The sequence below is a fragment of the Taeniopygia guttata genome, chromosome 2 (genome assembly GCF_048771995.1).
Source record: "Taeniopygia guttata chromosome 2, bTaeGut7.mat, whole genome shotgun sequence".
NCBI lineage: Eukaryota > Metazoa > Chordata > Aves > Passeriformes > Estrildidae > Taeniopygia > Taeniopygia guttata.
In genome coordinates this window covers 92226422-92251969 of record NC_133026.1, presented here as the reverse complement: position 1 = coordinate 92251969, position 25548 = coordinate 92226422, and the positions used below count along the sequence as shown (strand labels likewise).

The window sequence follows — 25548 nt, the reverse complement described above, 5'->3', positions numbered from 1 at the left end:
ATGAGATTATGCCTTTTAAAGCCTTGTAAAAATTATTACTTAGTTTGAAGTAGATGATATTTAGAACGTGTTTTACATTTTTGCTGGAAAGCAAGGACTATAAATTCATATTTTTAACTAGAAAAATGAACCAAAGATGAGCTGTAGAGGTAGTGACATGTTTCCTGATATTTGTTAATTCTAGGCAAGAGGATTTGCAGACTAAATTCTTGAGACTGGTTCTGTGTGAACTTTTCAAATATTTGTGATTGCGTATGCAGATACGTATATATGTGTTTGGACATACTTTAGCAAAAAAAAGAACCCTCAAGTTGAAAGGTAAATAATTTTCATGATATGAAGGATTTCAATTATAGAAACTTCCCCCCTAAAATTTCATTGTGATATAGGTAAAGAAATATTTAATTTGTACTGGAAAAAAAGAGCTTTTCCCTTCTGTATGTGTAGCCCTGCTTAATCTAGTCAACAATAGCTGCTATAGATTTTTTTGGTGGGTTTGTTTTTTTTTTCCTTTTTTTTTTTTCTTTTTGCCCTGAGTCAACTGCACAGGGCTGTGTCATCACAAAAGATTGCCATCTATAGCTCAGAAATAAAGCACTGGATAGAAATTAATGCCTTGCCCTTGGGAAAAGCAGGGTGTTGGTGTGAGCCCTGAGAAGAGGCTTGTGCTGCTTCTGCCCCTCCTGCCTCAGTTCTCTGCGCTCACTTGCTTCGTAACCAGATGTGATGGCACCCCTGAAACTGTTTGCTGTGGATGCTGCCCCTGCAGCAGAATGTGTGAGATGAAGCATGTGAAGTCCCAAAGCCTTCAGAGTAAAATTCATTCAGCAAGAAAGGCCTTTGGCAGAAGGTGAACTTTGCATGGAAATGAAAGGGGTGTTTATATCTTCTGATGCTGCCAAATCATGAGGACAACTGAAGGGATAAGGATTTAGAAATAGGCAACAAAGGACAAAGAGACAGTAGTAACAAAAGTTTTCTGGAAAGCTTTTTGATGGTTGAAAGTTGGTGTCTCTGTTCCTGACTTTTCAATATGCTGTTCCAGCCTTTACAGGGAGGGAGTCTCGTTAGCTGTGCCTGGGTTCTGAGCACCCCAGTAATCATTCAGGGTTGACTTCTTCACAAATACAGGAATAGAGTGATATGATGCTTGCCAGTTAGCCTTGGAGCACCCTGACTGTGAATCTAGGATAAGATAAAGTACAGGAAACTTTGTGCAATTCAGACAGACTGCTCATTTGCAGTGGTTTCAATGATAACTAAAAGGAAATGAGCTAATATTAGTTACAATTAAGTCCAAGAGGTTTGTTTCTTTCTGTATATCTCAGCTGTCAAGATGATTGTCTACATAATTGTGAATTCAGATCTTAGTACACTCCCTGTAGCCCTAGATTTGAGAAGCCCTAGATTGGAGAAGAATTCCCCGCTGCCTTCTAAACTTCCATTTGGAGTCAGTACGTTGTTCCCTGCCTAGTCTGACTCATCCAAATAAACCACTCAGACAAAGCTTATGTATCTATCACTTCCTCTCATACTTTTAGATAAGTTAAAGCAGTCCTTGGACATTTATGTTCATATCTTTATTTACTTATTTATATATGTTACATATACATGTCCCTTCAGTTTCTGTGCAGTAAAATTTTTCATATCTGTGATCAATGTAATAAATGAAAGAATAATTTTGAAGCTGTAAATATTGTAATAAAGGATTAATCAGTCACAAGAGTACACATCAGTAGGGTATAGTATTAATGATGCTTTTTATAGTAAAATATTTTCATAGAGTTGATTAAAAGCTTATGTACTTATAGCTTGTAGTAAAATGTCCAGTGTGGTATTCCTATAACCTCTAATAACAATTTAAACGTGTAACAAACAAATGTAAGTATTTTTAAATGAAAAATGCCTCCAGGTATTAAAAAATACTTTCTTACTTAGTCAGAAACTGATATCAAATATCAGTAGCCTGCTGAAGGTTTTCTTAACCTCATTGAGAAATGTAAGTGCTCTTTAAAAGAAGATGTTTGCACTAATGTGGTGTTTTCTTTTCTAACTACAGTTAGAACTAACTTTCAGCTACTTGGAAATCCAAGGAGTAACTTCCAGTAAACCAGGCCAGGTGAGTGTATTAGAGATACAAGATACTTGTTTACTCGTTGCTAAATCTGTGCCAGTCAAGGAGGTAAAGCTCTAACATGCAGGTGTCTCCCTCCACAGAGCACACTGTGCATTTGTATTCTTGCATTCGTGCTGGTCTAAAGTCTTAAAAATAACAGTAAGAATTTAATGAGTCCGTTTTAGGAATGTTTTTTGCACTTGGAATAATGATAGGAAATAGATTGGGTTTTTTTCTAGTTCAGTATGGTACGAGTTTCCATTTGTATCATAAGAGGATCTTTTTCTCAGAGCTGGTAAAGCAATGGTGGCTGGCATGGAATCATCACCACACAGGCTACAGTGGCTTCTGTGGTGAATACCATTATGGGGAAGGCAAAAGCTACTGCTTGCATTGCAGGCAGGAATACTTTGCTTTCAACTATCCTTCATGCCTTTACTGTGTACAACACAAAATATATTTGACAGCAAGTTACATGCCCAAAAAAAGTAAATGTCAAAGGGAAGGTGCTGAAAAGAAGAATGCCTTTAGAGTGCTTTTAATTCATAAGATGAGCATGTTGACAAGATTTGACAGTTCAATTGTATCAAAGTCTTCATGTGTTTCATGTGTGTTTGGCTTTTAAAGAGCTTTTAAGGAATAGGAGTGCCTGAGATACTTTGAACTCTGAAAAGCTCTCATTGTATTAACATCTCATCTTTTTAACCTGTGCTTTGAAGCTTTCCTTAAAGGAGGGGGAAAAAGAGGTCCTGGTGTTTTAATGGGGAGACATTTACTAATTTCTAAGTTTTTGTGACTTTTTTTAATTTAAAGTACTAAAATGCTAGGTAACTATTGCTAATTATTCCTGGAGGCATAGACAATCACTGTTGTAGCAGTATTTATAAGAGATTTTCAGCAGCCTCAATGAGCATACACTTTTCCTAAAATATTTCTTAAGGTTTTTCATGTTTACATTCATTTGTGTTTTAATTGTGTGAGTCTACTAACTGAAGGCAGAGAGAATCCTAGATTATTCCTTGTGGAGCAAATGATTTTGTTGCAGTTTTCCTGCAAACAGCATATTATAGCTGTGATACCAGAAGGGTGTAGTTTTCTGCTAGGCATCTTGCAGAGAGCCATGAAGAACTTCCTGTTGTAAGATAAGTGAACAAATGGACAGAGGAATATAAGGAAATGTTGTGCTAATATTGGTGATGATGAAAAACAAGTTGCCCACTCATTCATCATCAGGAATTGGTGGCAACAGGCTCAGAAAGGAGTTGAATTGATGGTAAAAGGTGTGAATGGTCTCAGTGTGCTTTAGGGGAATTACAGCCTCTTCTAGCATTATTATGGTGGTGACCCTAGGCATGAATTGGGAACCACGTGAGCCCTGGGAGGAGCCAGCTTCAATAAGAAGCTGTACCATTCTGCATAGAGTCCCCTCTCCTACTGTCTGTCTTCACTTATTTATTCCTAATGTTACCTTCTCACTGTGCATGCACAGCTTCTTATCTAAAAGAGGTGATGATGACTTGGGCTGTGCTAACTATTCACACTGGAGTCTGCAGAAACATTACATTGCTTCCTGTGATGCAGCCAAAAGCAGCAGCAGAGCTGATGTGTCGCTCATACTCTAATCTGACTTGGTTCTGAACACTCAATATCTAGGAGAGGCACGTTGCAGAAGGCTTTATTTATGCCCTTCTATGAAGCACAAATCCCCCAGACAGCAGGACAGTCATGCTGCCTGAGTTACTACTTCATCTGCACAGACAGACAGCACAGCACCACAGCATTTTCTTAAGCAGAACAGAACAAAGCATTAGAGCTTTTCCAGCGTATCACAGCCATTAAAGACTTTTTGCTGGAGGAAACGGGCACCCTGCTCATTCAGTAGTTTCCTGTCAGGCTTTGCTTGCTTCTCCTGGTGTTCTGGGACGTGTTTCAAAAGAGGACAATGCTGAGAAAAGTTCTTGGTTTTCAAAGTGTCAGCTGAGGTCAAGATCCTCTGAAAATTGTATTCCCATGGGAAGCAGGGCACTGTTAGAAAAAGCAAAGTTTGAATACGGGGGTCTTTGTACATTCAAAAACAACTCTCAGAAACTTGACCTGGAGCATTGCTGTGTTGTGTCTTGAAGAATAACAGATTCCTATGAACATTCAACTGGCATTTAAAATGTTTTCCTGTTTAATTCATCAACATAAATTATATGATACCCGTCTCAGCCTCTTGCACTTTTATTTATAGTTGATTATGGAAACAGAGAAATGCAGCATCTCCATGAAGATGGCATCCTCAGAGGATGTGAACGAGGTGCTGGCACACATCGGGACGTGCCTCAGGAAGATATTCCCTGGACTCTCCCCAGTGTAAGTATCCTTTAGGGCACCTCTGGTGGGAACATATTGTATGGAAGTGACGAGCCACCCATTTTTGTCTGCTGGTCTCCCTACCCTGATCTCAGAAATACACTGAAGATATAAGAATCATATCCATAAGCACTAAGCTTTTGTCCAGATGTATGGCAGAACCCGGACACAGTGTAGAGCATAGGTAGACTGTATGTCATCCTGTAGGGTCATAAGAGCATTTGGTTTGAAGAGGAGTACAGTTATTTGAGGTCTTAAGTTTTTATTTTACCTTGTTGCCTCTCCAGCCTCAGGTAGAGCTTAGGTTCTATCTTTTTTGTTGTAACTGGCTTGATGTTCTGGTTTTTTTTTTCCCCACCAGAAGTAAAATCTGAGTTGGGAGAGGAGGAAAAAGTTCCATTTACTTTCAGTGTTTGTGAAATATTGCACATGATTGTGAGTCTTGTTCCTCAAAACTAAGCCCTGGGCAGTCTTGTCATATACTTCCCATGGTTTAACTGACGCCTTGAGTTATTTGTCTCCTTGTCTGGCTTTTCATTTCATTACATTACTTGTGCCTTTCATTTTCTCTCTTACCTGTGTCTCTGGATTCTATCATCTTCCAGCAATTCTCAATAGTTTTTCTTGGTTTTCTTTTCTTTGTTCTCAGTCATTGCTTCATCTTCATCACTCTCTACCAAGTCATGCAGCTCTACTGTATTCTCTTCAGCTCCTGGTTTTAAACATTGTTAGAAAAAATGGGCTATGGAAAAGAATTTTCCCAGACATGTTGATTTTTATATGTGAACTTTAGTAACAGACTCTAGATGTGAATGGTTAGGTTAAACTTACATGTTTTATTTTGGGTGCATGTCTTTATTATTCACATTTCCTGTAGGTGGAGTAGGAAATCAGGTTCATAAACTCTAGAAAGCAGTTTCTTTTTTTTTTGTTTTTTTTTTGTTTTTTTTTTTTTTTTTTTTTTTTTTTTGTTGTTGTTGTTTTCATTTTTTTCCCCACTTCCAATTTTCCTCTTGGGCACTGTTGTTAACTGCCTTAGGGGAGACTGAGATCTCCTTTCAAAGAACACGAATACAACTGAATATTTGTGAGCGGGGTTGCCATTAAACCTCAGTAATAGTGTGAGAAATGCAGACAAAAAGAATAAAGAAAGTTGCAAGACTGTTTCTCTGTTTTTTTATGAAGGCCTTGAACTCCCTATGTTTTCTGTGGGTTTTCTTGAGAACATTGCTGGAGCAGGTTGGGTAGCTGCATGGAGTCCTTGCTTCCTAGAAAAGAAATCAAATTTCTTGCTCTCCTCTCAGATGGCAATTTTCCACAATGAAGGCATTGGAGTTGTGTAGATGATAGAGGAAAAGATCAGGCAGGAAAGTAGGGAAGAGCTTTCTCCAGTTATTATTGCTTATTAATTTTCTTCTGCTCCACCTGCCACCCTCTTAGACCCCTCATAAATTCTGTAGTTTATGAGGCAGTCTTGCCATTCAGAAAAACAGATAATTTTATTTCTTAAAATGCAGGAAGGTATTGTGCTTCTTGTCTGTCTAGGGAGGGAAACTGCCATCAAATTACACAGATTGGAGCTGGAGATCAAGAGTGCAGCCTAGAGGCCACATGGAACTGCTCAGCTCTTTGCACCATGGTGCTATTTCTGCATAAAAGCAGTCTACATACAGCAGTGGTTTCAGGGTAACCATTAATACCATGTCTCTTCCCTATTTTGGGCATCCTGGTGTCAGATGAGGGCCACAGTTCTCCTTAGATGGAGTGATTCTGTAATACAAAATAATTTAGTTGCTCCAGTAGTCACAGGGTTAATCAAAAGAAAGAGAGAAAGAAAGAATGAGTAATGTTATTCCTGCTGTGCTGCATAATGGTATGTGTGCCTTTTAGGTAGGAAAGTGGGTTGTATTAAAAATGGTAATTCTTTCTATGCACTCATTTAAAAATGCTCTGAAAATAAAAAATGTTTATGTGTTTAAAAATACTTCCAAAGACATGAATGATGTTTTCCCCCTCTTTTCCTTCTAGGAGGATTATGAAAAAAGTAACTATGGAGCCTTCAGAAAGACTGGCTAATCTCCAGGCCCTGTGGGACAGTCAGACAGTGGCAGAACTTGGACCTTGTGGTGAGAATGAATTTAAGTGCTTAAATATAAAAGGGCTGGAATTGCAGTGTCAGGAAGTTTAATTCTATTTCTGGCAGAAGCTTGTAAAGGTGTAATTAGTTTTAAGGTGTAATTAGTATGAGGCAGACTTCTGATTGGTAGGTGAAGGCACTATATTAAGCTTTCTTACAACTCACCACATGAAGATAGGATAGTCTCAGTTCCTTTCATAAGCACAATGCACAGTCTTCTGAAAAAAAAGAGACTGTTTTGAAAAACTGTCTCTTTAAGTTTTAAAGTGTCCTTTTAGATGTACATTTGTTTCGTTGTGTGACTACTGTGTTAAATAGTCTCTCGGGTTGTTTGTAGGAGGCTTTTCGCAGATGTATGCTTGTGTTTGTGACTGGCTTGGATTTCCATACAGAGAGGAAGTACAGTGGGTAAGTGCTTGTCTTGTTCTGAAGCTCTTTTTAGGTACCTGTACTCATGATGAAAGAACAGGTAAATCCATAGTGCTTGACAAAAAAAAAAAAAAAAAAAAAAACAAACCCAAACAACTACAGTTCTGTAAAGATGTATTTGGTTATGTATTTTTAACAGGATGTTGATACAATTTATCTGACACAAGATACCAGAGAGTTGAATTTGCAAGACTTCAGCCACCTTGACCACAGGTAAACCATGTGCAGTAATCATGCTAATATTGATGAAGTGTGATGGCCCCTTAGCTATTACTGTGAAATTACCATCTGTTGCATTTTTAGTTTTCAGCACGAAGCTGCTGTTTTTGCACAGAAGCCCCATGGAAACCTTAATTCATTCAGAAGCCTGGGAAGATAAATATATTTTCTTATTGGAAGCAATCCAAAAAGTTAGTGGATAGATACTTTTCCTGTGATGGCAGATATAAGAGCTCAAATTCAGCAGATAAAACATGCATCTACATCTGGTGGGCAAAGCAAAAAAAGAGATTATGAAGTCTTTACTTCTGCAGAATCTTTTTCTCATTGTGTACACAGTAAAGGAAATTAATTTTTGTTAGCAAGTTGATAGAAGGTTTAAGTTGTTCAACTGAATTCCAGCCAGTTGTCTCTTCACTTGTAATAGATGCTACCAAAAATATGTACCTCCAGAAAGGAACTAATTGAGGGTAATTTTGCTGTGAGATGCTGAAACCTAGCTAAGTGTTGGTTTACTGAATTTAGCTGGTTGAGAAAATTGGATTCTGAGAAAGTTGAATCTGGAGATATTACAAGTAGGAGAAAATGGGAGGGAAGCTTAATTAAAATTCGTTATTATACAAAGGAAACTGCAAATTTAAGGAAGTGTAAATAAGATTGAGAAAGCATTTGTTTCTTTGGGAGAACTCAGTGAAGGAATTAAGAATCTGTCACAGATACAAGCTTAAAATATTGTAACAGAAAGGCTGAACCTGGTGGTAGGTAAATAAGAGTATTTTGCCACAGCATTCTTTGCAGGTTTAAGCTATCTGATGTGTGAACTTGCAGAATGCCCCATTCAAAGATTTAGCTCATTTTCTGTGCCACATTTTCACAGTCTGCAGTGAACCCCTCGGCAAAGTTAGCAAGCAGTGTCTGTGTTGACGACTTCAGAGGTAACTCAATACAACAGGGCTGCAACTGGTGTGTGACAGATGTAGCCAAAGATTCTCCCCTTGGTTAAGCCTTTCTGAGAAAGGATAAGGGGAGGAATACTACCAAGCACAAGCAAATTTGGGGCAAGAACTCAACGATGCTTTAAACATTTACTGCAAGATGAAGTGATGAGAAGACTGTGGGGCGTACCTACAGATACCCGGCCTCAATAGATATTGAATATTTGAGCAATTTATTGGGAAAGAGTAGATAGAATTGTTTTAAATATTTAGAATATCTCAGCTGCTGCAAATGAGTTTGGCTTCCAGAAAATGTAATAATGGGTTTGTTGTTTTAGAAAAGCTTTTCATTAAAATATACCTTACAAAATTGCTGGAAAAATGTATTTGTGCTGTCAAGCAAAGTCTTTTTTAAGTGCTTCAAGTGTGTCTAAGTACCAAGATTCAAATCTATTTTGGAGCCATTTACATGCTGTGGAATCCATCTTGTGATGAGAACATCTACATGTTGAGGACTGAACTGAAGAACATTTTGGATTGAAATTTCAAGAAGACTAAAATTTTAAGAAAAACAAACCCTTGTTATTCACTAAAAATAGAAATTAGTAATTGAAATCCCAGTCAATTCAAGAATGTTTGTAAGCATTTCCCAATATATTTAAGACAGTGGAACTGCTGTAAATTCACAGTATGCCATTATACTTTGAATTTTGAGAGACTGTTTTATATCTTATTCACCTAATTTTTGAAATTGTGGAACCTATATTGTGTAGTAGCTCTGAAGCAAGGTAGGACAGGTGCCTCAGTTCTCTAAATACAGGGGTTATTCATTGCAAAAACAAACAATTTGTGTTTGTCCAAGTAAAACATTTCTGTTAAAGGTCAACATAAGATGGCATGAATTATAGATGAATTTAAGTTCCCAGAGCATCACAGCATGGCTTGCTGCATGGGAACATGACTTCTGAGGTTTCATCTGAAGTTATGTTGTGTTGTGAACCATATAATTATTAAAAAAAAAAAAAAAAAGACTCAAAGTGAAAAGTTACAAAGGGCTTATTTGATACAGTTGCAAGATCTTCATCTGTGTAGCATGTGGTTTAGCTTATTTGGACATTCAAAACATTTTAAGAAAAGTGTAATTGTTTGGATATTTTTCATTGTGCTGTTGAGATTTCTTGTCCTCTGAAATACACAGTGGGACAGAGATGTTGAAAAAATGTGAAGGCATTAGATAAGCTGGAATCTTGTTGAGGCTTGGAGAGATTGCCTGCATTCCAGAAGAACAGAATCTGCTTTTATTTTAAGATGGCACAGATTTATCTTTTATAAATATTACTTTATTCCGGATGGTAATTTTAATTAATGTAAACATCCCAATGTTTCCCTCAGTGAGGGAAAGTTATGAAGAGGCCCTGCTTTTGGAACTGATTCTTAGATTTCTTTCATACCATATTGGAAAAGAGTTCAGGTTGTTGTTAAAACCACATCTAGACTGCAGTAGAATAAAGTTAGTAAGGCAATGTATAATTTTGAAAAGAAAATCTTAATAACAAGAATATTGGGGTTAAATGAGCTTAAAGCAAGAGAAGCAGTGGAGGTAAATTCCTGAAGGGGACACTTCTGACCCGCTGGTGAGAAGCACCTTCAAAAATTGAAACAAAAAAAAAAACAACCAAAACAAAAACAACAAAAAAAAGTATTCCTTTAAGATCAGATGGTAGAATCTGATAAAGCAAAGTTTGTAGACAGTAAGTGCAGGTGCTTGCTGAGCAGGCATGGGCTCCATTGTCTGCAGGCATGTTGGGAGTAGGGGGAATGGGGTGTGTGGAGGGAGCAGTTGGTGTTTGTGAAGGTCCCAGGCAGGATCTGTGCGTGACTGGGGTTTGAACAAACAGGCCTTGGATACGGCAGAAAATTTAACTATTCAAGAAACATTGTTGCAGCTGAACAGGACTATTTTAAAACAAATCAGCCCAGCTGATTTGCAAGTCCTCATTTTTAAATATTTCTTGAAAGTGTCATAGCTCTGCCACTGAGACTGAGCACCCCTTGTCCTTCAGCCATTTCTCTCCCGAGCCAGAGAAGGAAAGGGGAGAAAAAAGGCACAGCCTCAGGCAAGCTCTGTCTGCAGCCACTCTCCTGCCCAGAAGTTCCTGAGCCCTTGCCAGCCCTCCAAGCTGCCTTACCAGCTCCCTGGCAGTGTGAACACTTGCAGTTGGTGATTCCCCAATCATTGTCCCTCTGTTCCTTTGAAGGAACTGGGCTGCTGCTGATGGCTGACCTACAAATGCTCATGGTACATTCTCCTGCTTTTGGAGGTGGTAGTCCACAGCATGAACAGCTCTGCACTATCAGTGTCAACTTGTCCAGTGTGTGCCCAGCTGAGCTGCCTGCTTACTTTGGTTTACAAACCAAAATTTCACCTGAAAAATTGCTCTTATATTCACTCCACTTCCAAGGCAAAGGCAGTGGCAAGAGAGGCATCAAAGCTGCAAATTCATTACCACCTTACTGATCTTGCCAGGGAACCACAGAGGAGAAGCAAACCTCTCTGTCTGTGGGCATTCCATACTCCATGAAAGATTCCTGCCTTCCCAGGCTAAGGGGGAAGTACCTCTGGGTTGTTATTTTTTTGTCACCTAACATTTCCGCAGTTAGTTATTGCTTTACATGGAGATGCAGTGTGTGTAGGAACAAAAACAATGTGGTGGGCAGAAATCTATACACTCCATGAAGCTGCTAAGTCTCCGCTGTGCCTGTGGAAACGAATTCACCACACAACGTGATGTGTGCTGTGAACGAGATGGAAAGATGTCTTAAATCCTTGAAGGGCACCCCACACTAGTTCCTTTGCAGGAGTGTGAAAATGGTCTATTTGCAGGAGCTTCTCAGCTGGTGGGCTACAGCCTTTTGCTGCAAAATGCTGCACCTTCGATCTGTTACCTTAGTGATGCTTGTGCTTCCAAATGTAGCAACTGCAGTTCCCAATATAGCCTACGGAATGCTTTTCCGCGTGATGTCGCCTTGTCTCCTGCCTTTCCTGTGTGTTTAACAACAGCCCCAAAGTGTCTGCGTGTTTGCAGAGGAAAACTGGAGGAGGAGAAGAATAAAAAGAAGATGGGAGAAGGGTGCTGCATGTTAAGTGCAGACCTGTGCCTACCTGCATAAATCCTGAATGAAGAGCTGAGAGGGAGAACGGGGGTTGGACAGACTTACAAAAGCCAATACTTTAAAAATTCTTCCTAGAAAAACAGGCTTGAATGGTGCTGGTTTGCTGGTTGGATAAGGTAGTTTGTGTATGTTACAACTCTTTATTTCGTTATAAAGACAAGGGCCTTCTGAGGAGCTGTTAAGCCTCTGTGTAGGTGTATGTAAGTGTTTAATATGCAGCACCAAACTGATCTGAGTGCTGCACTGCTAAATGGTGTGATAATGCTTGATGAATGAATCTGCTGGGGGGTAGCATACAGACGTGACATTCATCAGCGTCTGCTACTGAAAAAACTTAACACAAGGAGAGCAGATCACATTAAGAAGCTTGAAATGAAGAAAATGAGAATAATTTGGAATTTCATTTGTGAAATCCCTTTCACAATTAAGGGGGGGTTGTGCTGAATGTCGCATTATCCTGTTGCAGCTCTCCTGTTTCCTGGGGGAATTTAACTATAGAGATGAGACAAGGAGGTGTTCTCTAGAAGCATTCAGTCATGGAATTATATTAAATCATCAGACTGCCAAAAAGCTTTTTAGCATCATGCTAAATTGTAATTAGAGCTGATTAGGAAGCTTAAACATGTCACAGGCTGAAGAAAAAGTTATGCTAAAAGTAGGAATGGCAGCCCAGACAAATTCCTGTTTTTAAAATTCATGCTAGAATGGATGCCAGTTGTCCAGTCAGAAATTTTTATTAAAATAAGAGGAAGACATGCAGCTGCTCCTGCTGTTTTTAGAATGCAGAGCTTTCTATAATGGGGATGGTAGGCAATTAGCATTGCAAAACTATGGGGAATGAGACATGGAAGAACACTTAAGAGATTGTTTCAAATGACAGTTATATGAAATGTGTATAAAAGTGTTTTTCTTTTTCTAGAGACTTAATACCTATAGTTGCTGCTCTGGAGTATAATCAGTGGTTTACAAAGCTGTCCTCCAAGGATCTGAAATTAGTAAGTAATAAATTGAAACAATATATCTGCTTCTACCAGGCTGTACTGTGTTTTAAAGGATGCTATTACATTTTTTAAAGTGAAATATTTTTGGCAAGTACAACTGGGCAATCTATTGCCATTTTTTTTTTTTTCTGGAATCACATCAGGAAAATACAAACTGTTGGATAGTCAATTAGCACCATAAAAACACTGCTGAGAGTCAGGTCTTGTCAAAATTTCAAGAATATAGTTTGAAAACATAGTTGATTGATAGTAGTAGCCCATAAAACTTCATTAAGCATTGCAGACTCCCCCAAACAATATTATGTGACTGACTGGAAAGTAACTTCAAAGCAGCCAGAAATCTTAGTTGCTTTTTGGAGGTGAAAAGGCCAAGATTTTGGGGATTTTTTTCTTACATAAAGCACTTTTTTTTTCTGTGTAATTTTCATTGCAACTTGATAATTTTGTCTCCCAGTTTTCCAAAACACTGATGTGTGACGCCGGTATTTTTCCATATCAGTTTCACTGTTAAAAACAAAAAGAGGGCATGTCTTAACAAGTTGGACTACTGTAAAAAGAGCCAAGAAAAGCAGTAATTCAGTGACAATTTAAATATATCAAAATATGCTATTTCTCCTAAAGTTTATAGTCACAGGTGGAGTTAGTGGTTTGCTTGAGAAATTGCTTTCATGCTTGCCTCCAGAAGCTTTTGCCATTAAAAATTAATATTAAGTTTCATTGTGTTTAAATTGATGCTGTTTTATTGATCTATAAAGCTCTCATTATATTTCTAAGCTATCATTTCCAATGAAAATTCAATAGGAACTTATGTGATTCTTGGCAAAAGAGTAGGCAAAGAACTTCTTTCCTGCTGGGACATCTCTCTCAAAGTTATGCATGGAATGAAGGCGGTGGTATTTTTAGTGCTGTTGTAGTTTGCTGTTAAAATCAACATTGTTAAAAGGGACAATGCAATTTATCAGTTTCTGCTTCAGTGAAATGAGATAGTTTGCTTTGTTAGAAGTATGGCTGGTGTAGTCTGCTTAGAACTAAACCTGGCCATATTATCTATCTGTCATATATTTATGTGAATGTTTTGGGTTTTTTTCTTAGCAGCTTTCCTGTGGAAAACAAACTTTGTCAGTCTAGAAAATGCATCAGTTACTTTAAAAATCCCAACCTCTTACCTTCCACACGTTCAATTTTTAAGCCAAAAAGGAGGAAAATGTAGATCATTGGACAATAAACCCATGCCATAAGAGCCCTGCCATGGGTCATTATGAGGTCAGACATATCCGGAGGCCATCGAGTGCATTGTGTTTCATGAGTCCCACTGTGCTTGATACACAGTACCCACAGTGGTTTTATAGTACAGGCACAAAACTTTCCACCAGCAGTCACAGTACTGTAGAAAGATTGCTGATAATATTCTGAATTATTAAAACATGGATGGTAAAGAAAGTATTGGGAAGATATCTGAGTTGACAGTCTTCACCAAAAATTGTCAGCCTTTACTGTGTAAAGGATTAATAAGATTTTACATGTGTAGAAGAGCAAATTTATTTTGTTTAGGGCATTTTTTTTTTTTTTTGGATATTCAATTAGTTTGAAAGTAAAAAAACCCAAACCCTGAAAAATACACAATCTAGAAAATGTCAGATGGTCATTAGAGACAAAGTTGTACCAGGTATGAACGTCACACTGTTGTCTTTAAAAGCAGGTAACAGAATAGTTTCAGCACTTCATGATCATGACTCAGATTCAGCTTTGGCTGTCACATGAACGCTGGCTAGTGTGAGCTGTGAGGGGGGAAAAGAAAAGTCAAATCCAGAAGCAAAATAAAAGTTTGTAATAAAAGGTGATGAGGTACAGAGTTCATTGCATGGCTTTTGAATGATTGTGGTTTTATCTCTGTTTGAATGAGCAGAGCAAGCAAACTCTTTTGCTGTCATGTTTTGTTCATGGCACTTGCAAATATCCATGCAAATTCTAGAATTCAACAACAGTAAGAAGATGAGATGAGATTTGCTTCTGAATAGGCTGGAAAAATTCATATTCAAATATACTGGCCCTTTACCACTAGTCCTTGGGAATCTTTGGAGGACCTCTCTAGCTAGGGTACTTTTGCTCCTGAGGTTCTTTGGGACTTTTTGTTTGTTTTCCTTCTAACATCTTTCTTTGTGTTTAGTTGTCATTCCTGGTCAGGCTTTATTCTCCTTTGCCCTAGTTACCACTTTTTTCTGCAGGAGTAGCATGCATATGAATAAAATTTCTTTTAAATTAAGTGAGAGTTTTTTCTGAACCGCATGATTTAGGTTGTTTTCATTGTCATTATAAAAATTCTGCCCCTTTTGGTTAGGTGGCCTGGTTCATAAGTTACTTGCTTTTAGTCTGCCTCCTGCATCTCCTAAGTCTTTTCCAGAAGTCTTCTGTTCACTCTCCTGAATGTTTCTGGCATTTTTGCTTCCTATTTATGTATAACAAGAAGATGGTTGTGGCCTGGATCCCATTACGATGTACAGCTTAACTCGATAACTGTCTGTTCCGTGTTTGTGTTCTTTAACACTGTTCTGTCTTTTCTGTGGCAGTCCACTGATCTCTGTGAGCAGATACTGCGAGTGGTGAGTAGGTCCAGTCGGTTGGAAGAACTGGTATTAGAGAATGCCGGGCTTAGAACGTAAGTAATTCCTTCACAATGTCGCTTTGGATGCTGCTTACTCCCACTAAAAGGGATTGTGATATATGTTAGCCTGAATAAGCATTAAAAAAGCTGTGCTCAATGTCTGTCTAGTTCTGAGGAGCCTCTAGTCACAAGCTTTTTATCAGGTTTTCCAGAGGGTCTGTATGTCCAGGAAATCCCTTTAAACTGGTGGTTTTTAAGGTTCTGCCTGGAGAGTTGGGCTAAGTGGAGCAAAGTGATTGAAAGAGAGCATAGACCTTAAACTGGCTCCTACTGTTCCTCTCCTAAATATGGGTCCAATAGAAGTATCAACACCTTTTTATCATTTAAAAAGCAGTGGTTTCGGTTTTGTTAAAAAAAAAGCATACTGTGCCATCTTGCAAAACACATTATTTCATTTCCAAATGAGCTGGTGTTATCTTAATGTGGATTGCTGTCTGCTCAAATATTACAAGACTTCTACATTAACAACTCTTTTGAAGAAAGTAGATCAGTAAGTTTAATGGCTTGCCATAGACTTAGAAGGCAGATACACAGTAATAAGCCATACAATTAAATTCTTGCATACATTTTAAATACAGTAGTTACCCTTTTTTTGTAGTTACCTTTTTTCCCCCTTCACAGGAAATAGAAGCAAAGTTCAAGTTACTTGCAGCTATGCTAGTTTATACTTGTAGTGCTTGTTTTAATGTTAGGATAGTGTCCAAGACAATGTAGACAAGTGAAACTCTAGAGTTAATGATTTTTTTTTAATTAAAAAAGTAGTGTAAAGGTGGGAGAAGCAGAACACTATGCAAAATTACAAATAAAGGGAAACAAGCACAGGGGAGATATGTGTGCCTTACATTGTCTCCTCTTTCGTTGTTGGAGTCTTTTTGAAGTGCACTTTGCATTGAAATGCCTTTAAAAGAAAATTGCCTACATGACACAAGAAATTTGAGATCGAATAATATGGGAACTTTCTGATGACTAGTGCACTGCCTTTAATAGCTGTCATTCAAACAAAAGCCCCTGGTTTTAATATCATTTTTCTGCCAGTATGTGCCATGAAATCTAATGATAATCATTAATATTAAAGGATATGTTGAATACCTTTGCACATTACCTACCTTAATTTATCACAGTTGGATTAACTGCTTTCAGTTCAGAAGGACCTGACAGATAATCAGCCTGTGACTTTGGTTTTCATTCTCCATCTACATGCAGAGTGTTTGGCATTGTGCCTTGGTGTGTATCTGTTCTGATCAACACTGTCTGTTTTTGCCAAGGATGCATTTGTCAGTTTTGCCATTTTTCATATCTGTTTGCTAGGAGATCCTGTTGTTCCTGGCTATCTTCCTTTCCATGGCTTACAGACCAGTCATTTTTAATGAGCTGTGATAGAATGCCAAACCAGGGTTAAGCAAGAGCTACCAAGAGTAAAGCTGTAAGAAATAACCTGAGCAGCTGCAAGAGCATATTTCTTCCTGCAGCAGAGTCAGTTTAAGATGACTCTGTTCTTTTCTATATCCAGCCACTCATTTCTGTGATTTGGTTTGGCCACAGCCTCATAGACGCTTGTCATCCACCCAAATGATGAAACAGCAAACTATTGTGCAGTAGCAGTAATAAGGACCCAGAACTAGGGAAGTATGAACTTCCTGTTGGGAAAAACAGGATGTCAAATGAAATCCCTGTCTGATAAGATTTGTGCTTTCCAGTTTAGATACTCTTGGAAATTTTATCCCCATTGCTATTGCTTTAACTACACATAAAGGATGCATTTTAGATAACACTGGAATGTTTCAATGCATACAGCAATCACTAATGTTTTGGTAAGTGTTTTAATTAGCATACATCATGTCCAGATTTCAGGTAGAGCAGAGTAAATCAGGCTGGCCCAAAAAAATTAACTTGAAAAGCGGGTTAATTTCTGAGGTATTTTAGAGCAATGGGGCAATATGTGATAACCAAAATACTGATTTCTGACTGGGCAGCTCAGTCTATTGATTAGGCTGGGCTTTGGTGTCTACCAGGCTTTGAAGCTTGGCCTGACAGGCACAGGCTGTGTATGGTGTGAGCTGTCTTTGGCCTGCTCCGTTGGGAGATGCTAAATGGCAAGGACTTGGATATTAGGAAAAGGTTCTTCCTCCAGAGGGTGGTTGGGTGCTGAAACAGCTCCCCAGAGCTCTGGTCCCTGCCGGAGCTCAAGGAGCATTTGGAAAACAGTTTCAGGCACATGGTGGGATTGTTAGGGTGTCCTGTGCAGCACCAGGATTTGGACTCCATCCTTGGGAGTCCCTTCCAACTTGGGATGTTCTGTGATTTCCATGGAACTTCCCAGTCTGCAAAGGTCTGTTTGCAGGTGCTGCTGCAACTGATTTATTTGTTGCACTTCCATGCTCTCTGAAAGCTGGCAGGCAGAATGTCCCTGCCTCCTTTCACACTGTCCTGTGCAGCCCTGTTTCAAAGGGAGTGGCCAGCTGGGGAGCAACAGAAGTGCCTGTTGCTGTTATCCAGAGAACCTTTGGCAGTCATGTTGAGTCTTACCTTTCCCTTCTTGACAGAGTCTTAATGTCCTTAGACCTAACAGTGTTGCTTCCTCCTACACACCCTCCTTTTTTCTGTTACAGGGATGTTGCCTAGACAGATCTCAAGGAATTGTTTCGTTTGTCTGAGATTTCCAGATTGGTAGTATTCTTTCCCTTGATGAAGTATCCTTAGTCTGTCATGTGTATAGTTAAATTGAATCTTTTTGGGGCTTTACCTCCAAGCCTGAATAAGCTTGTTTCAGCCAAGCTTGGCTGTGTAATGCATACAGAGCAAGCTTGATGCTTTATAGAAAGTTTCAGATTTACACTCCATGCTCTGTTCATAAGTGTGCAGCCAAAAGTAACAAATTTTATGACTTGAAACTAATAGTGAACAAAGGAGAAGAGATGTTTCCCTATGAGCAGAACCAAGGTGCCTCTGTTTATAGCAGAGGCTGACCAGGGAGTGTGTGTTATTTGTTGTATTATTTTTTCAAAAATAAGTCTTGAAGCCCTGTGAGCTCAATATCAATGATCCAGTGCTTTCTGTTGGAAGTTGGTTTGCTGTGCCTTTGCTAAGTAGTTCACACACACTCTAGTTGTCCAAAACACTCTGGTAATCCTGCCTATATTGTTGGCAAAAGCTGGAGCAGAGTTTGTAAACAGGCCTGGAGGTATAGGCAAAGTATTATAATGACAAGAGTCTGTTAGGGATAAAGGAAGAGGAGGAAACTCCTCAAGAGGAAAGGGTTTGTTGCTTTTTAATTCAAAACCTCATTTTTCTTGGCTGGACATAAGGAGCTTCGTTCAGATGCCTAAGGCCAGGCATCTAGCACCATTTGAAATTGTGGAAGATTTCCAGAGTGTTGGCAAATGTCACTGAGGACCTACAGGAGATGTATAGTCTTCTGCAGCAGCAGCTGGTAGCAAAGCAGGAGACCCTGGGGCCTGTCAGGTGGCAAAGTTTCAAGTCCAGAAGTTCTTTTTGTTGAGTGTTTGTATTCACATGCTGCTTGTATTTTAGGAAAAGAATATGTTTTTCCTCGAGGCAGCTCTTCATCATGCATCTGCAGTGCTGGAACCAGATCTAGCCCCAGAAAGACATAGGGTTTCAAAGGGAAACTAAACTTCCCTGGAACATCTCTGTACTCCAGTAAACTTTGCAACTTCAGATAATCAAAATCTATTGAGTCTATTGCTGTTCGGCCTCCTTTCTTTTCCAAACACTAGAAGAGGATGCTACCTCCACTGTGGTTCTCAGCACAGTATTTGGTGGTAGGCAAAATCTGTTACAAGGAAAGAAGGCAGTGTTGATTAACATTTTGGTTGCTCTGCACCACTGGTCTTCAGGAGGAGAAATAATGTACTTCAAGGCAGAGAGAGAAAGAAGGAAGTTCAAGACATAGTTTTGCTTTCTATCTTGTTGTCTAATTTAGGTGAAATAAGAACACTGAAGTTACATACTCACTTTATCAAAAGCCCACATTAGGTCTAGTCCCTTAATACATCATAACTTCTCAGTTGGTACAAGAACAAGTTTGAGGATTTGTCTTGGTGCTGATAAGACATCAGCCTTCTGACTTCATGCAAAGAATGTGTCTCCACCAGAGTGTGACAGTGTGGTGTGCAAGAAAACCCAAGCTTGCTTTCAGCTTAGTGCTGTGTGGTGACAGTCCAGCTGCAGCAGAGCACTTACAGGTGAGGCAGTGCTCCCTTGCCTCTCAAGTGGCTTTGGAACAGTGGTCATGCTACTACATCTACCTACCATAGCTGGTTAAGGTTGCTTCATAGCTCTCTGTGCTGCCCAGCCTGGTTGTTGTCAGCATTACAGAGCTGATACTCTGCATCTCTTTTGGATCCATTGCTGGGACTGTGATCAGCCAGTCATGCCCTTTGATACTTCACACTGTGAAAAGAAGCAGAAGACCAGCTCATCAGTGTGCTGCTATTCTTTGAGCTATTCCTGCTGTTTTATAAGGTTGGAAATACTCCTGGATATGCTGCAAAGCCCATCTGTTTGAGTGACTATTGGCAGAAAGCTGCTGCAAGTGAGCAGGATGACTTATGAGTGAAGGAGTTGGTGGTCTGCAAGCTGATGTATATCTCCAGGTCCTGTGGTATGCAGAGAGATGGAAGATGTGGTCAAGTTTTGAGTTATTCTGTATAACTCCTGTTTTATACCTTCAGATCTCTGTCAAAACCATTTTAGGCTTTGATTGTATACTCTTCTGTCTCTTAGGTCACGGCATGAATAAATAACAAAGTTACTCCCTGTGAAAGATAGCAAATTAGCCAGATAAGCATTGTTTAGAACCATGAGGAATCAGTTGGTGCTCTGCACTAGCGAAGGCCACTTGTGTCTAGTAATTCCTTGTTGCTTTTAAGCCTTTGAATGTGCTGTTGACAGAGGAGATAACAGGATTCCTTCTCCCTCTCTTTTTTTGTTGCAGGGATTTTGCACAGAAACTAGCCAGTGCCCTAGCCCATAATCCTAACTCAGGACTCCATACAATCAACCTTGCTAGCAATCCACTTGAAGATAGAGGTACTGTAACATTTACATTTTTCTCTTGCTATAAATGTAGTAGGAGGATTATTGCTGCTCTGTTCAGCTTTGCCTGAAGAATAGGTGATTGTTTTATGCATAATGCTACTGTAAATTTCTGTTGTCCACAAATGAATGAAAATTGCCATTCTTTTTGACTTATGCATATCCATTGGTGTGTTGAGAAATATTTAAACATCTTAAACAAACCTTGGATTTTAAAGGAAGATAGAACACACTGATTGTTAAAAAAAAAACCCTCTAGTTTTTAGATGTGTGCATTTTTAAAAGCAGTGTAATCAGCTGAAAGATAAAGCACAAGGCAGCTTTGTTTCTTGGACTTCATTTTTCTGATGGCTTTGTGTTTTTATTTCAGCTGTAATACCATATTTCTTTTCAGTATGAAAATTACTGCTTTTCATCAGCTCTTGGCCTGCCCTGTTATGAAGTCTTGGTGATGTTCAATAATACTGGCGTAACTGGCATTCCTATGGAGCAAAGTGCTGTTGACTCCACAGGATGGAAAATCAAGCTGAACAGCTCAGCTTTTCTCAGACTGGGCACTGCTAGGCATGATTTCTCTACATATCAAGTCATTCCTCCCCCTTGTCTACTCTTTTTTTTCACCCAAGAGGCATTTATTTTTAAAATAAAGTTACATTCTTTCAGTCTGGAGTTGACCCTTCAGTGCTGCCCATGTGAGGTTTCCATTGCTTCACTTAATGCATTCCAGGCACACAGTGTTCTGGGATCAGACTATCTTGTGCTCTGTTGGGCCAGAAGGAAAATATGAATTTTACACAGTGAACCTTTTCTTGTTTTATTTGGTTTGTTTGGGGGAAGTTTTCTATTTTCTTTGCTGTCATGATTCAAAATAGAAAAGCTGTTCATTCTGATTACAACCTGATTGACTCAGAATCTTGTTAGCACAGAATTTTGTAGGTTTTTCCCTTTCTACATCTCTATCACTTTTATTTTGACTAGAAGCAGGTATGATAATGTTTTTAACCTATTCTGAGTAGTTTTTTTATTTGAAATTGTTCACATGAATTGCTTTAACTCTTCTGATTACCACTTGCCTGCTGATTATTGCTTGTTCTCGTTAAGAATTCTTATCACATGAAAGCCAGTGCTTCGCTGAAGAATGTTATTGTTACAATGTGCCACGGGCCTACTGCATTTGACAGAGATTTCTGTTGCAAGCTAGAATAAAGGCTGCTACATGGCTGATTCTGCTTTTGAAGAAGTGTATTTAGGTTGTGTTATTTGAAAGTTTTTTTTTCTCCTAAGCAACTAATTTTTATCTTGGAAGCAAAACAATTGACGAAACATTGGATACTCTATAGTGCAGTGGATCTTTTTTTAATTTTTTAAACATATCCATGGGAGTTCTTTCTTTGCAACAAACCTATAGATTCAAGCCGTTCCTCAGTATCCACATGTAAGACAAAAATTAAATGCAGAAACTACAACTTGGAGAGATTAGTATAGTTTTTTCATTATCTCAACCTCTCCTATCAAATATGCAATTAAGATTTGACCTTTTCATTGGAATAAGATAGGTTATAGAGTACTTAGAAATTAATTATAATTGTAATGTGCAAATATTGCAGCTTTTCATTTTAAGAAAATTTCCTGGCTGCAAGGTAGAATTGACTTTGGTAAACTGGAGCAGTAGGAAGGATTTCACAAGTTAAAGTGGAGATTCATATAAACATATGGATTTTGGGAAATACCTTTTGAAAAATCACCTGCAGGAACTGGAACTAGGTTATTTTGCAGTTACAAGGGAAATCACAGAGTTGTTTGTTTTCTGGAGAAGAAGGTATTGTACCCTGTATGAACACAAACATGCACTAAGCTATTAGAGATTGCCGAGTACCAATAACTGAAGGCACAATAATATTACATATTAATGCAACTGTCTGTATTCCAACAGCATGGGGGATGGATTTAGTTTACCTAAAGCATAGTACCTGTCTTCACTTCAAATACAGTGCAGTGTTTATATGCAATGATTTTTTTACTGAGACCAGTCTCTTAATTTATGTTTGGCTCTCCTTTATGGTACTGTCAATATTTGTGAGACTAACACCTGGAAAGTTATCAATCTTGTCTGTAAAATCTAGCTACACTGAACTTATGGTGATTTTGCTTTTGGCTCTACTAGGGTCAGACTTTAATATGATATTTTGTTAAAAATAATTCAAAACAAACATACTGAAGCCTAGTAGTACTCAAATTCCAAACTGTGTTCCTGGATGCAGCTAACTCCATTTCTGCCATGTGAACTCTCATCTCTGTTATGCCATTGGCAAAAATGAGTGACCTAAAGGGTGTTCAAGAGCCAGAGTAACCAGAAGGAGTTTTTCTTTTCTGCACCTGATTCATGTATCTTATAAATATAACTTAACCTCCATGTTAGTAAGATGTGAAAATTGTTCAGCTTGGCTAAAACAATAATTTGTCTGCAGATTGTTAGCTGAATACAAAGATGGAGGGGTAAAACGATTTGCTGCAGTCTCAGTTAAAATGTTTAACTACAAAAATTACTTTTGTTGTATCCTTAGTGATAGTGATTGTCCTTACAGAGCTATGTAAGAAATTCTTGTTAGTATGATTTGATTCATTCTTGCTGAAAATTGGTGAAGATATCTGGTTACCATTGTTACCATTCCAAGGTCTCATGGGTCTAATGCTTTAGCAGTATAAATAAAAAAATGTATATTGTTTTGAGCTGCATGGGTGTTGCGTGCAACACTTTTACAGAGAGCATTAAAAAAACCCTACCACAGTATCTGCAAGGTAGCTGGCTCTTTCATTATCAATGATAAGTAAAACAGAATAAAAACAGAGTAAACATAGGTATGTGACCTACAGTTTCACAGACTGTTTAATGTCTGTGTATGTGGAAAGGGTATAATCTTTTTGATTTACTATGTTTTCAATCAAGTAAAAGGTTTTACCCTCTTTCTCTGTGCCCTTTTCTCTATAAATGAATTGCTGTAGACAACTATATTTCACACCTCAGGTTAAGCCTGGAGTTTCTATGTTGATTTATTCCTCTATTAAATATTTCACAGCTTAGTTGCATTGTTATTTAGGAGGTGCCCTCTTAATCAAATTTCAGTCTTTTGCTAAAAGTGGAACATTTAATTTGTGGAGTGTGGAACTCGGACACACTGTGTAAAGGCTTTAATGAAAAGTGCCTTCTTATGGTTTTCTTCTTTTGTTGAATTTGTGCTGAGGTAGTCCAGTCTCAGCATCTTAATAGGTTTTTGCTGTTTAGGATTGCAAGCAGTTGTGGCATTTCCAAGCCTGTGTCCTGGCTGGTAGCCTGCAGGCTGCTGTAAGAGAATTAAGTGGTCGTTATGACTTGGTAAAGGTTTCAGTATCTTAGGGTTTGCCTCAAAAAAAGAGGGTGATGTTAGCTAACTTGGATGCCTTTCTTGCCCTGAGAGCCCTTCCTTTAAAAAAAAAAAAAAAAAAAAAAAGTTTGAAATTGCATGTGAAAAAGAACTGTAGGGTTTTAGTTCATGCTTAGATTTTTTAATTTAGTTTTTTTTCTGAAACATAAAGCTTCCAGATTTTCCAAGTGCTGACTGCTTGGTGTGATAGTTTCACTTTGACTCCTTCCCAAAAATATGTGTGTATTATAAAGTTTTTAAACTAATTGAGGAAGATTACCCATGTTTAAAAACAAAGGTTCCTATCTGTTCAGTGGTTAGCAAAGCAGGGATCTTGATTACACCAGTAAAAGGTTCACAAAATTACAGAGCCCACCTGCACAGTGAGTGCAGTTCCTCCTCAAGTGTCACTGGTGCAGTTTGCCCCTGCTGAGATTTGCTGGGAAAACCTGAGGTCACAGAGCTCACCTGAAAACATCTTGTTGTTTTGTGTTTTGTCTTTGCTCCCCCAACAGGTGTGTCATCTTTGAGCATCCAGTTCGCCAAACTTCCAAAGGGACTGAAGCATTTAAATTTATCTAAAACCTCCTTGTCACCTAAAGGTATGTTTTATAAATATGCCTCTTTTTTTCTTATAAAACTCTCAGACTTACACACAAAAAAATACTTTTTCTTAAGAGATTATAGGATTATTAATTGTGTTAATTATTTACATGTATTTTCTCAGCAGCGCAGTTGCTTTTTTTGCACTCCTGAGTTGTTGAACCCTCAACTGGGTTCTGAGTACCCTTCAGCACTTTGATAAACTTAGACTTGCTTTTGAAAGGGTTAAGTTTGAACCTGTATTATAAAGGAAGACTGAAATTAGGATTGGCATGAAAGATATGTTTTATATACACTTCAAAAAAATGTCAGAAGCAAAAATGTGTAGAGAAATTTCAAAATGTTTTTTACACAGTTATTTTATGAAACCAAGCATTGTGACAATGGCTGGTGAGGGACTTGCCCTGACTAAATATTTCTTTGTTTCATAATTTACAAATTTATGATTTTATATTGTAATTGAAATGGTTGTATATTTTAAAAGCGATAGCAGCCATGAAACACAAGTCAGAAGCTTTCAGGATTTTTTACATTTTTGTTTTACAAATAATAGGAGTAGTGACCTCTTACAGATTGCACAAACCCAGGGTCTCCTGTATAGGTAATGGGTGTTAAAATAGAGAAACCACACTAGCATTATTGCTGCTTTTTTGTAGATGTTGCTGACCTGGAAAAGATGACTGAGTTAACAGTATGAAGGACATTAGTTGATAACAGACAGAAACCATGCTCTTTTATCCTTTTTACTAATGCTCTGTGAAGTGCAGATTCTGTATTCTCCTTAGCTTCAAGGATTAACCTGGGGTAAAGGGCTTTTTGTTGTTTTATGTGAGTGCCTATGGATCTTTTTATGCTTAAGTAAACAGTAAATCCTAATGTGAATTTATTCAATAATGATTTTCACTAAAAATACTTTTATTAAACTCTGGGGTTGTTCTTACCTACTGCCAACTCAATATTTGGTGACAGTTGATTAAGAATCTTGACTAATGTAACATGTACTCATGTAATAAGATACTTGTGAATTTAACAGAAATTTATGCAGTGCTGTTATGTTCATTCATTCTCTGCTTTTCTTCATGTAAGCTGAATTATTTCAGTAATAGATTGTGAAGTTTGAGTTGAGAGAACATTCTAGCAACATTTCCTTCTTCGTAAAGAGTAACTGCCAGCTTGATGAAGTTCACCCACACATCTCTAGTCAGTGAAAGTGAATTAAAAGAATCTGAAGGTTTTTAGCATCCTTTTTAAAGATGATCTTTGAGTAAAAGCTGAAAATATTTTCCAGTATGTCTAATACTGATGACCTTCAGATTAACATGTTACCATTAATCTTGTCCCATGTATTTCCTCAATATTTCTTAAAAATAGTATATGCCATGTCTTAAAAAGGGCATTCTTGCAACCCTCAGGCACTTAAGCAAGTCAGGTTGCTGCAAAGCTGTCAGTTTCTCTCTA

At 38.2% G+C, this 25548-nt stretch overlaps 1 protein-coding gene across 7 annotated transcripts in view; it reads left to right on the top strand.

Moving 5' to 3' along the window:
• CARMIL1 (capping protein regulator and myosin 1 linker 1) overlaps window positions 1–25548 on the top strand; it is a 194918-nt gene that overhangs the window by 80506 nt on the left and 88864 nt on the right. For all 7 annotated transcript variants that reach the window (XM_030265871.4, XM_030265869.4, XM_030265867.4 and 4 more), the window contains exons 4-12: window positions 2060–2119; window positions 4350–4471; window positions 6500–6597; window positions 6946–7016; window positions 7177–7250; window positions 12285–12360; window positions 14934–15022; window positions 19986–20080; window positions 24003–24089. In XM_030265871.4, the coding sequence (XP_030121731.4) occupies window positions 2060–2119; window positions 4350–4471; window positions 6500–6597; window positions 6946–7016; window positions 7177–7250; window positions 12285–12360; window positions 14934–15022; window positions 19986–20080; window positions 24003–24089 (772 nt within the window). The remainder of the gene's footprint in view (window positions 1–2059; window positions 2120–4349; window positions 4472–6499; window positions 6598–6945; window positions 7017–7176; window positions 7251–12284; window positions 12361–14933; window positions 15023–19985; window positions 20081–24002; window positions 24090–25548) is intronic.